General features: G+C 36.8%; 1 protein-coding gene across 2 annotated transcripts; it reads right to left on the bottom strand.

Annotated features, from left to right (window-relative positions):
* Positions 1–534: 534 nt before the first annotated feature.
* Positions 535–8,878, bottom strand: LOC102713483 (nucleobase-ascorbate transporter 2-like). Of its 2 annotated transcripts, none has more exons than XM_006659284.3 (14): positions 8,677–8,878; positions 5,025–5,165; positions 4,781–4,878; positions 4,206–4,382; positions 3,993–4,093; positions 3,445–3,520; positions 2,648–2,892; positions 2,460–2,556; positions 2,262–2,348; positions 1,994–2,052; positions 1,801–1,892; positions 1,644–1,721; positions 1,366–1,526; positions 535–1,230 (listed from the first exon to the last, which is right to left on the bottom strand). In XM_006659284.3, the coding sequence occupies exons 2-14, from the start codon at positions 5,113–5,115 to the stop codon at positions 1,018–1,020; spliced, it is 1,575 nt and encodes a 524-aa protein (XP_006659347.3). In that variant the 5' UTR covers positions 5,116–5,165; positions 8,677–8,878; the 3' UTR covers positions 535–1,017. The 2 variants fall into 2 exon arrangements, with proteins under 2 accessions (XP_006659347.3, XP_040382736.1); XM_040526802.1 differs by lacking the exon at positions 8,677–8,878 and adding an exon at positions 5,599–5,868.
* Between the last annotated feature and the right edge of the window lie 3,904 nt (positions 8,879–12,782).

Below are 12,782 nucleotides of genomic sequence, written 5' to 3'. Positions count from 1 at the left end.
GGCCTCATATCCCTACTTTCTATAAAATTAATGTCATTCTCTCGTCTCTCATAAAGCCATATCACCTCACTTGTTTTTATCCTTAGGATGATATAACAAGGATGTAAATTAAGCCACATCATCTCAATTGCTTTTAGCCTAAGGATGATACATTAAGGATATAAATTAAGCCACATCATCTCAATTGCTTTTAGTCTTAGAATGATACATCAAGGATATAAATTAAGTCATATTATCTCAATTGTTTTTAGCCTTATGATGATACATCAAAGGTGTAAATTACATCTCTTCACATTACTTCAAAGGTGTAAATTACATCTCTTCACATTACTTCAATTGTTTTTAGCCTTTGGATGATTCATCAAGAGTGTAAATTATATATCTTCCCTAAAAAATCACACCATACAATCCAACCATTTATAACCTATAGATAATTGACAGAGAGACAAAAATATATAAACACATAAAAAAATCATATAATAGGTAAGGAGTTTTTTTAGAATTCATATCTACTATATCATGACAGTTCTTTTACAGTAACACGTGGCGTATCCATCTAGTTCATATAATTCTTGTTTGAATTTGATCCAATGAATAATTTCATCCTGCTGGAGAACAGGAATATCATTTTGTCCCAAGTTCATCTGAAACTCCTGTGTTTGTAAATTGCAACATAATCTAGTCATTCAGAAGATCAGCGAAAAAAGAACTGCAGATGGTTGAATCTCATTGCTCATCACTAACCATGAACTCAAAATGCATGTACAATGACCCACCCAAGGTAAGCCATCCATCACACCCAACCAATTTCCATCTCTCTCTTTTTTCTTTGGCTGGTAAGACTGCAGTTCTTGTCATGCCCAGCATTCTTTGCTCTACTTCTACATCTACTCTCTACTCTTCTTCACTACCATGGAAGACTCAACCATAATCACAAGCATGGTGGTGGTAAGATTTCACTTAATGGCTGGCCTCCATTCCCTAATGATTTGTTTTCCTTGTTGTCTCCCTCCATGCCTAGGATGGCGGGAAGAAGCGGTTGAGGTTGAAGGGCAGGGTGTAGAACTCCTCGTTCCGGCTGTCCCCGCGGAACGTCCTGAACCTCGCCCACCATGGCATCCCACGGTCCCTCGCCGTGTTCCTCACCTCCAGCGTGTTGTCAAGGACCACCGCGATGATGAGCCCAACGGTCGGTGGCGAGGAGAAGATGGTGTTGATGTAGTCATTGAACTGCCATGGCACACAGAAGAAAGAACAGGTTCAGTTCCACAAACACTACTTGGGATAAATCTTCAGTCTCTTTTGGTCATTTTCAGCTCTGATTAGTTTTCAGTGATTTGTGAGAGATCTAAGAGTTGCACCTACCCATCCTGCTCTAGTGTGTGCAGGGCCGTGCAGAGCACTCATGGTGTAGCGGAAGAAGTACTCCGGGATCGAGACGCCGAGGAAGAGCGAGACGCCGATGATGAAAAGGTTGCGCATTGAGTTCATGTTGGTGAACTGCATGAAGGAGAGCCCCACTGCACCTGAAAAGATTTCCATATGACATAGGTTTTTGAGGGCTGAAATCTGGTGATAAATCAGTATAATAAATCAAAGGTATGAAAAGAATGTTGGTAATTTGAGACCTAAGATGTACTTACCGACATATCCGAACATGACACAGTATATGGCGGCAAACATTGTGAATGGAATTGAAGCAAACAGAGCTCCAAATCTCCCTGAAACCATCAAAAGTGTTCAAAACTAGGAAAGGCTGATGTCCAGAACCAGAGTCTTTTTGTACAGAATATGTTGTACCTAGAATGGAGAAGAAGATCATGAAACCAGCGGAGATCTGTATAACCCTTCTGCTGCCAATTCTGGTTGATCCAAGAAGACCAATGTTCTCACTGCATTGGACGAAGTTATACACATAATGTTAGGGAATGCATGATAGTGCTAAAGGATATTGGAAAGCAATGCTGTGTGATTAGCTAGCCACAACACTCACACAGAGACCGTGGAGCCAGTTCCGGTACCAAATAGCCCATCAAACAGCAGTCCAATTCCCTGATTATTCACACAAAGGATCAGGGCGTTTCACTCCAGATCAATCACAGAATATATACCTTTTTCGCAGAGAAAAATTCAAAGAATTCAAGATCCTAGTACTTGCTATTCAGGCCTTGGAATGTTGTGGCCAAAGAATCTAGTACTGTGATTTCTAGTAAGCTTTGAAATTTTGAAAATAAATATTTATAAAAAATGAAGAAACTGACCTGCCATCCAATGCCTCTGCTGAGGACATATGGTGGTGGGGGTGTTGCACTTGCCAACCGGGCAGCGGCCTTAAACGCTCCAGTTGACTGAATCATATCAAATATCGTCAACCAAATCAGGTTAGTATGATTTTTATAGGCTAACAAGATCATTATCTTAAACCACTTAGTGCAGAACTGATAGGAATGAAATGCTACCTCTATCAGGGACACCACAACTGCAGCCATCATACCGAACGCGTGATCCGCGCTGAATGTTGGAGGACCCCATTGCAATGGGTATGGTATGTCAATCCTGAAGTTTATTTTTAAAAAAAGATATTTCTGTTAGAATTCTAAAAATGCAGATGAAAATTTGAACTTAAATCAATGTACAAAGTACAAACCAGTCTGCTGAGGTGATGAGATTAGCACGGTCTGTGCGGCAGTTGATCTGGGTGAGCAGAGAGGTATGTTTGTATGTCCCACTTGCTGTGAGGATGTGCGCATACACCCAGACAAGTGCAATGGAAATGAGCACTGAGAACCTCTCCAGTATCGGAAAATGGCGAACTTGTACATGCTTCAGATATTGGGAAAGGGCAACGAACAGGACAATCATTGGAAGCCCAATCTCCACACACCTCCCAATCTAACAACATAATGTCCATATGTTAGTTTAAGAGTCGATAATTATTAGAGATAGAGATACATACGGTTAGAGATAATAGAGTCCAATAGAAACTCTAGAGATAAAGATAAAATCATAGAGATATATGATATAATATTTATCTTGTACTCCAAGTTTCTATCTCCTATGTACACTATAATACACCCATGAGGGTCAGTGCAATATACAATAAATCATATGATTTCTCTCCCTGTTTAATATTTTCCACAATAACTAGAGACAGAGCATACTTATTCTGCACATTGTACAAGTTGAAAACTCTGCCTAGAGTAAATGTGTGCCTGATGCTACTCAAAATATCCTGATATGTTTTAAATGCATAGCCTGTAAGACATAATCCTATCTTAGAAATGAAATACTTCCAACATTCGGTTCCAACCATATGAAATGATTCCAATGGTCATGTTGAAATCTCCCAAGTAGGAAGCATATGTTCGCTTAGTGAAGATAACCAGTTAAGATAAAGATAGAGAGCAAGAGGTTCAGCAAAGAAACGGCACTAGAGACTTTTACCACTGGGAATCCTCTCTCAAAAAGGCCAAGCCCAACCAGCGCAACAACCGGAACCATCCCAAGTGGACTGAAGAACCTGCAACATGAGACCAAGACATTTTAAGATTCTTATCGTCAATCCGAAGGGTTGCTGCCATGTCCTGTTACTTTTGGGTAGCTGGCATTTGGCAACCTTTGATTTAGTATATTGGCATGATGCTGCACTTTCTTCTAAAAGTGATGCCCACTTCTCATACTGAGAGAAAACAAAGTGGATGTCTTAAGGGCCCATGGCAGCCAGGCCTATTATAAAGAATAAACAGGGCATAATCTACTGATTGATCATGTGTCTCTAATGTCAACAGGCATGATGCCAAAAGTTACATGAACACACAAAAAAGGCTTTGTTAGAAGACAACCCCTTACTTGCAATATAAGTAAACCAAAACATTGCCCAGTCTCATGGTCACTTGTCCACACAAGAAGAGGAAAATACTTTCTAGTATGGACAAAGCAAGCATTTGGATTTGGACTATATGGTCAATTGAACTTGAGGAAGTTGCATGTACCTGGAGCATATCCCCCACAACTGGCTGTAGCCAACAATTATTTGGATGCAGGAGGATATTATTAAAGCCCCCTGTATGGCTCTCATGGTCATGATGAACCTCTGCAACATTAGAGAGAAACATTTTAATAAATAACATGAAACTTGTGGCAGTGAAATGAAGACTGATGATATTGACCAACAAGGGGGAAAGAAAGAATCATTGCATGCTTACTGTATGGTCATCAGTAATTTGAGTCAGTGAGGGGTCTTTAATTATTGATATAACTGGGATCACAAATGCATAGGAGCCTCCTATGATGGTGGGAAGCCGAGTTCCAAACAGAGTTTGGAGCAGTGTGTTAATCCCAGTCACAAACAGCATTGTTTGCACCACCTTTGCCTTGTCATGCTGGAGCAAAACAGACAAACATGTACCCATCAGAATGTAGTCCATCACCAAAACAGTAACTAAAAAAATCATCATCTGGAAAGACAAGTGCTGGACACATGCAAGCTAGCGACCAACTAACTCGAGGGTACTGTCATAGAGACTTCTCTATCTATGAGCATCTTATGCAACAGAAGGTACTAAATTCGTCTATCTGATCTACAGAGTACATCTTTCATTTCATACTATTAAATTCGACATGCTTAAATACAAGGTACAAAATATCCAATGCATTTATCCAGAAGATTCATCTTGAAATCTGGCATTTATTACTACAACAATTTCTTTAATAACCAGATATGAGTATATTACTACATGGACAATATCATGGTAAAACAGTTAAAAAATTAAATTCTTACAGCATTTCCACCCATGAGAGGAACCAGCAAGGTGGGGATCATCACAGCCGTCCCCAGGCAAAGGATGTAATGCTGAAACCCCAGGGCAATTGCCTCCCCTGTACCATCAAAATTAAATCACACAAAATTAATACACCAGACAAGGAACAGACAGAACCCTACAATCCTAGTCACTTCACTGAAATCATTATGTATCCATATAAAAAGGAAAAAAAAAGTAACTTGAGTGAAATGACACACTTACCCCAGGATGGGTTGGAGTCTATGCAATACTCCAGCCCCTGCAACTGATCCATTGGTGGATGGCTGATCTCCTCTTGCTTCATGTCAGCCATCTCCAAAGCAGCAGGCCCTTCTCCAGCTCCTCCTGCTTGTTCAGGGTGATCTAAACAATTGAAACAATGAACAATCAAGAACAGAAATCAGGCTCAAAGATGTGTTCTAGTGGGCAGTTTAATAAGATAGGATATGGGAAAGCAGTAAAGATGGAAGCTTTAAGCAACTTTATTGGCCTAGACTATGAGAATCAGATGCCACAGGAAGAATTCCCCAGAGAAACAAAGGAGCCCCTTTTAAGCCCTGAAAGAAAAATGTGCCTTTCAGGTCTGCAACAATCTGGCTTGCTTGCAAAGATTGTCAGCCTTAATCTTCCAACCATGCAGCAAAAATTGCAAAAACAATGGCTTTCATAATCACTGATGAAGAACCATGCCAGGACACACCAGCTCTACTAATTATTACCGTCCAAAACCCTCCAAAACATCAAGAAAAACCAAGAAAAATCCACAAAGGAGATCACCATGAGCAAATGCTCTCACCTGTCGAGGGTGTTCTCACCGAAAATGCTAAACAGAGCGAAGAAAGCAGAGGCGAACCACGAAGCAAGCAAGCAAGCAAGGTGCAGGCAGGGGTGATTTATAAGCCCCAAAATCGAAACGGCTCCAGAAATGAATGCTTAATGGCAGAATCAGTTTCTCGCAAAGAGATTTTCAGATTTCTCCTCTTCCAGCAGAGCAAGTGGAGAGCGCCTGAGCAAGAGGTAAGCAAGGGAGCAAGCTAGCAGCAGCAGCAAGTCGCAGTGTCTGTCTGTAGCGGGAGGAAGAAAGAGTGTGGTGTGTGCTCCGGGAAACGTCAAAAAGGCTGTGGTGGCCAAAAGAAGCTACAGGGATCAACACAACGCAGCAGCCTATCAAAAGGTGTTAAAGAGGAGAGAGAAAGAGAGAGTAGTACTACAATGTACTGCTGTTGATGAGTGAGAGAACCGAATCTTTAAAATGACAAAAGTTTGTTATTTTAAAGTATTTTTTTTTAAAATAAATCTAAACACTAAGATAAGAAAATGATAACTTTGTATTTGGCATTTGACAGTTTAGAGTAGTAAATTTTATCAAAAAGTACATATGGACGCGGGCCATATCTTACTTTTGCCAAAAAAATGACAACTTTTACATGTCTTTAAACACCAACTGCAAAAATACAATGACAAAACTTTTATCACCAAAACTTTTGCCATTTGCCATTTGTCATTCCAAATGCCTTTAAACAGGACCGTGTAGTAGTAGAAATGCAAGGGAAGAGGATGCTGAGGCCCTGTTTAGTCCAAGTTTTTTTAAAAAAATATCATATCAAATTTTTAAACACTTAAATAAAACATTAAATATATATGAATATTAAAACTAATTATATAGTTATGGAAAAAAGTGAGACGAATCTTGATTAGCCATAACTGCTATAGTAACTCACATGTGCTAGTGACAAATTAATTAGGCTAAAAAGATTCGTCTTTCAATTTCTTGGCGGAACCTATAATTTTTTTATAGTTAGACTATATTTAATATTTGAAATATATCCGTATATATCCGATGTGATTTTTTTTTAAAAAAATTTGTAAACTGAAGGGAGCTGAACCGAAGCTGCTGCTGTACATGACACTACTCTCCTCAGTGGGAGTACACACTACCATTACTACTCTCCTCACCTTCCATAGCTAAGCTTTCTCTCTCCTGTTAACTCCACACTTAATAGTTTCTAGGTGAGAAATAAATCTTGCAGATACTACTACTTTCCTTTGCTTGTCACACAGGTGGAGAAGAGAGAGTGAGAGTGTGTGTGGGCCCACTGCAAGCAAAATGTACCACTGGAAAGTGGGCCCCACGGCCGGTTTTAACACATTGCTGCTGTTGCCATTCAATCAGCAGAGGGGGTGTTTGATTCTAGTATAACCCATAGTCACATCGGATGTTTGGATACTTATTATAAATAAATAGTAAATGTAGTCAATTAATAAAACCTATCCATAATTTTGGACTAATTCGTAAGACGAATTTAATAAGCCTAATTAATCCATATTTAGCCTATGTGATGCTACAGTAAATATTTGCTAATTATAGATTAATTAGGCTCAAAAAATTTGTCTCGCGGATTAGCTCTCACGTATGAAATTAGTTTTTTTATTAGTCTATGTTTAATATTTTAAATTAATACCGAAACATCCGATATGACATGACATGGCATAAAATCTAAACAGTCACACGAGCAAGCGCTCTCTCTGTGTTTTTTGTTTGTCTGGCACAGTGGCACTGAACGATGAATTGGCCCGTTGGGACTTTCCCCCTCTGACCAAATTGCCCCTCACACTGCCTGACAGGTGGGGCCCCACCTGTCTGGTGCTTTGAGATTCGTGCGGTGGAATCCTGCTTCTTCGGCTGTCTAGTAGTACTAGTGTGTTTGGATTTGGATGGTTGTGGTTAAATTAGTGTTTGATTACTGCTAATTCATTGAATGTACTGCTTCCTGGTTTGGGTGATGCCTTCCTTGGATGTGCTTTTGGTCATATTCAATTGATTCCAGTGAATGTAGTAGAAGATAGTATGGTTCTATACTAGTATAATAATGAATGGGTGCAGTGTACTACAGGTACTAGGAAGAGGGCAAAACAGGCTGGCGAAACGGCTGAAATAATGCCAGTGGAATGCTGCTAGTTTTGTATAGAACAATAATAAATATACTTTACTGAGTGGCATGAAGAAAATGTGCAGCTCTCTGTTTTTTTCTTCCCATGAAACTGAAATAGGTACCTCGTGAAATCTAAGCCATCTAATTTAGATCGAAATGATTGAGCAAAGCTTTGTCGAGAAAAAAAGATGTGGCAGTGAAACTGGCTTTCTAAATAAAACTACGCCATCTAATTGAATGTAATAACAAATTTCTCAATAAACGGTATTTCAAATCCTTTAGAAATATGTGTAAATTCTAGTGAAGCAGGAGCTCAAAATGAAATGTGAATACATAGTGAAAGATTTATACAGTACTAATGTTGCGTGTCTAAATTAGAAGATAAGTATGTGATTGTGAGGAAAAGAACTATATGTTTAAAAGAATTAAATGTTAGACAGCTTAAAAAGTTCTATTACATAACCAAACTCTAGCGAAGTGATTGTGTAAAACAATGAAACATGAGTACAAAGCCAAACTTCTGTAGCATACTTTTGCTATTTCTTTGTTGAAAAGATAAAGAATCAAATAGAAGATGTCACTGGGACCACATATACACCTATTTTTAAGAAACACATGAACATAAAACTAGACCAAAATTGAAGCCTACAAACAACACAGAGGTATCGAATAGTTTGGATCTAGATCTAAACTGTTGAGTCATTATGAAAAACCAAAGAAATAAACGATTATATATTTTAATATTACAAACTTTCATTTAAAACCAACAAATAAAAAGAAAGTATAGATTGATGACACATAGATATTGGTTTATCCTAGAGAATGAAAATATTGCATATATCAAAACTCAGATCTAGATCTCAGACATACTACATGGAAAAAAAGAACAACAAACAAGTTTAGAAACAATCAAATATGTACATAAATATCGAAGAGTTTACCGGTAGATGGTTCACGACTAAGCACGAAGATGGCAGTAATGCCACCATAATCCCCAGTAGGCGTGAGGTGGCAACTACATGCATCATTAGCGGTGGGAGCAGTAGGGCTTTCACACCATGCCTTCCAATATAGTTCATCTTCCTCGTCATGTTGCAGATCTGGGATGTCCGACCATAATTTTTGGCCGAACGACACAACATGCTTGATGAGGCCTACCATTAGGAATGCTAAGGGAGACTACTAGTGGTGGATGGATCTGTGAGGAATGCAAAATAATGTGGAGATGTGTGCTTTCCCTTCCGCCGAGGTGCCTACCCTTCCGCCGAGGTGCCTATAAATAGAGGAGAAAAGTTGCATTGTATACTGCTGGCAATGTAACGTATGAAATGTCTTTAGTGCGACACGTCATTTGCCTTTTTTAAAAATAATAATCATTTGAGTTATATATGTTGAAATTATTGAATAATGTTGATGATGTAATACCTAAAGTATATGTAGTGTGACATTGTTTTCTCTTTCTATCTTCAAGACTAGATGATCTGCAATTGAGTCCTATATCTTGAAATTATCAAATACACTCTTGTTCCTTTAGTATTATGCTTTGATTTTCTCATACCCGCTTTGATCTAAGAGTATGTAGCAGTTAGTGTAAGATTTAATTTGCATGGAAGCAAACAATGGGACAAAGGTACACTAATTATAACAAAGGTTATATAAGTATATCTGAAATTGGGTGCAGGTAGATTAAGCAATTCTACATCTATCAAACATAAAGGATGAAATTTTGCTTCATGTTTCACTAGAAAGTAGTGTACAATATGTCTATAACTCATGCACGGTTTACTTACTAAAATGTATGGCACACAATGTACTTTATCTCAAAATTACAAAAAAAGGCCCTTTCATTTTCCAAATTTTGTGTTGTGCTTATTATTATTTTTGAACTTGAGATTGGCATGTTGGATGTGGTTGAAAGTGCACAAGAAAGTTTCATTTATAGCACTCATTACACACCTATCATATGTATTGCTATAGAAAATTACTCGTCTCTGAGTGAACTTCTTTATTTGGTTACTCAACTAGACAAATTACAAATTAACAAAATGATTATTAGTGCCAAACATAAAGAATTTTTCCCTTGGAAAATAATGTTCATAATCACACTATGCTTCCGTAAACCATATAGCTTTGCAAACAACAAACTGTAATGATATATATGGGCATCTATCAATATGGATTTAAAAAATGTAACATAGGAATCTTTTGTTATATTATCACGGAAAAGTCAAATGAGAATGGAATGTTCACATTGGTTCATTACTTGGCATAAGGACATTCTCATAAATATTTTTTATTGTTGTAGACATCTTAGTTGCAAATAGTATAAATACTTAAAGCCAGACTATTGGCTATGCTTTATGTTTAAATTTATTTGATTAGCCTCGCGCATAGTATGTTTATATTAGCTTGAAGAATTTCTTTTCATAATGCCATAATTTATTGACGTTTTAGAAATATCTTGCAAAAGAACCTAGTACACCAAGTTATGTTTTGGTCATTTCATTACTATGAAAGTGGCTTATTTCCATGAGAAATGGAAGTATTTTATTTCGTAGATATATTTTATGATTCTCTAATATATTATTATATCAATAGTCTATAAGATATAATTGACCTAAATATGAGTGATAGCAAGGTAGTAGAGTTTGGTCATGTGGTGAAATGAAACTTTTCTAGTCTCTCTGGCACATTTGGAATCGAAGGAATGATTTTATTTTTCAAAACAATTTTCCTTAGGTGTAGATTTGGGGAGATGGGACGTCTTCTTAGGAATGGTCTCCCCCTTGTTCTATTTAGATTAAATTCTTCTGAGAGAGTTTCTTTACAGATTTGGATTCATAATTAGTAAATTTAAATATTTGTCCATTCTTTATAGTGGTTTCATAAAAAAGACTTTGGTTTATAGGGTTACAACCAGTCAGGTTAAGGTATGCATATTTAATTAGAGCCTAGCAAATACAACTAAGGTTGTGTTGTTTTGAGCATATGAAGATGGACATTTTCTGATTTTTGTTATAGTTGTTTTATGATATTAATGATAGAATTAACTACTATAAAGTTTAAAAAATCTAATTGAGAAATGTGACATGATAAACCTCAGTATAGAATATTTTCGCAAAAAATACTTCGTTTAACAGTTCAGAAAACATGCATACAAAAATCAAGGAAATATCTGCACTGTTTCAACCTATTCAAACACATCCTAAGATTTTAACGAGGCATCATAGTCATTTTCTCAACTACTAATCTGTCTGAGAATTTCTACTCTCTTCTTTCTAAAATATAAACATTATTACATTATTAGAATATTGCCCATGTGTTGCAACGAGATTTTATTAAAAAAATATCATTAGCATGTTACGAAAGTAGAGTTAATAAAAAATAATTTGATATAAAGGTCTTATTTATTTTTTATTTCAAAAAACATGAGGGAGTTGGTGGTAGGGTAAGTGACAAATTCATCACTACCACTACTCTCTTTTATAGGAGTACAAATTTAGCAGAGATTAAGGTTACTGACAAAAGTCTGTTGTGCTCCTCCATAGATGGTTGGGATTTGGAGATTGGTTTGGCATGCGATGGGAAGAAATTTTACTAGGAAGCAATTGATGGAGCAAGTAACATTGTGAATAGTAATAGCAATGCTTATATTAAGAACATTTTTGAATAATAGAAATGCTTATATTCTAGAACGGATGGAGTAGATATGTAGGTTTTTTGGGTGCGGCGGTATATTTTGTCTCTATGAACAAAACATAGCCATGGATGAAGTACTAGGTTGATTATGATTTTAATTCATTTATTCAGTAACAACTACAAATAAAGTAAATTTGGAGCATTGAGGTAAGCTGAGGGTATCATTGACTCAATCTTTTTTATAATTATAAAACAAGTCCATTGGTGTAAAAATATCATATTTTAAGGATGAAAAATAGATAAAATATTGGATGCTTGTATTACACTACAGTCATTGTAACATTTAGATCTGGTATGTACTACCTCTATCTCAAAAGAGAACAACATAGTACAAAATTTGACATATCTCAGTACAACTAATCTGGACAGAGATCGATAACTAGAATCCCCAACCTAGTACATGATTTGAACAAGGTATTTGTCATATCCTATACTATTTTGTTTTTTGGGACAGAGGGGGTAAGTACTTGAGTTAAAGGTGAAATTGTTGGAGAATACAATAAAGTGATAGTAGAGGATTTCAAAAGAAGTGAAAATGGATATGATTAACTTTTGGACAATTGAATTCTTGTATTAGAAAATTTTCCTGGTAACAGTTAGGTTTGGGATGTACGCACTTGAATTAAAGCGAAAATTATTGGAGGATAGAAACAATGATAGTAGGAGAGCTTAGAAGAATGTGAAAATAAAGGAACTTTTGGAGTGATTTGTTCATCACTTTATAGCAAAGAGCTCTTGGCATTGCTTTTTATAGAAAGAAAGAGAAGGTACTTATATTTGGGATTCTAGTTTGCATTAAGATGCTGTGCAACACATCACTCAACAAACCAAGCTAGATAACTACAACAACAAAAGAGGAGATAAGAACTAATACATGGCACCTAAAGGAGAAAAATGTTTTGATAAAAAGCCAACTACACAACAAACTATCCTTCCGGCCACAACAACCTAGAATCAACCATCGTCATCATTACACACCACATAAAGAGATAAAGTGTAGCATAGGCATCTTGTCATATGGCCTCGCTGACAAAGGTAAATCTTGCCTTGTAGATGTACAGCTGGTGAAGGAAAAAACCTGAGTGCTTATGTAATAATTCATGGATGGGCCACTTTATGGGCAAGCAAAACTATCGTGTTAACCTAATCGATCATGTTGTTAGGAACAAAATGTAAATCTAAAATGGATAATAAAGATGGGGATGACTTGCCATGTACTAGATGGCGATGAGTTACCGATGCGGTACCTATATACATACAACTAATAGTAAAGATAATTGTCCCCTGTTCCCATATCCTAGCAAAATTATCCTATTACTTTCGTTAGATATGTACTTATATCAATACT

Source organism: Oryza brachyantha, chromosome 8, assembly GCF_000231095.2.
Source record: "Oryza brachyantha chromosome 8, ObraRS2, whole genome shotgun sequence".
Classification (NCBI taxonomy): Eukaryota; Viridiplantae; Streptophyta; class Magnoliopsida; order Poales; family Poaceae; genus Oryza; species Oryza brachyantha.
Note: the sequence above shows the minus strand (reverse complement) of the source record. Positions and strands in the feature narration are given on the sequence as shown.

Excerpts from the sequence above, each read along its gene's own strand:
- LOC102713483 (XM_006659284.3), bottom strand. The coding sequence starts at position 5,115 with ATGGCTGACATGAAGCAAGAGGAGATCAGCCATCCACCAATGGATCAG. Across the intron at positions 4,879-5,024 it reads AGACTCCAACCCATCCTGGG|GGGAGGCAATTGCCCTGGGG; the intron begins GTAAGTGTGTCA and ends TTGATGGTACAG. Across the intron at positions 4,094-4,205 it reads AAATTACTGATGACCATACA|AGGTTCATCATGACCATGAG; the intron begins GTAAGCATGCAA and ends CTAATGTTGCAG.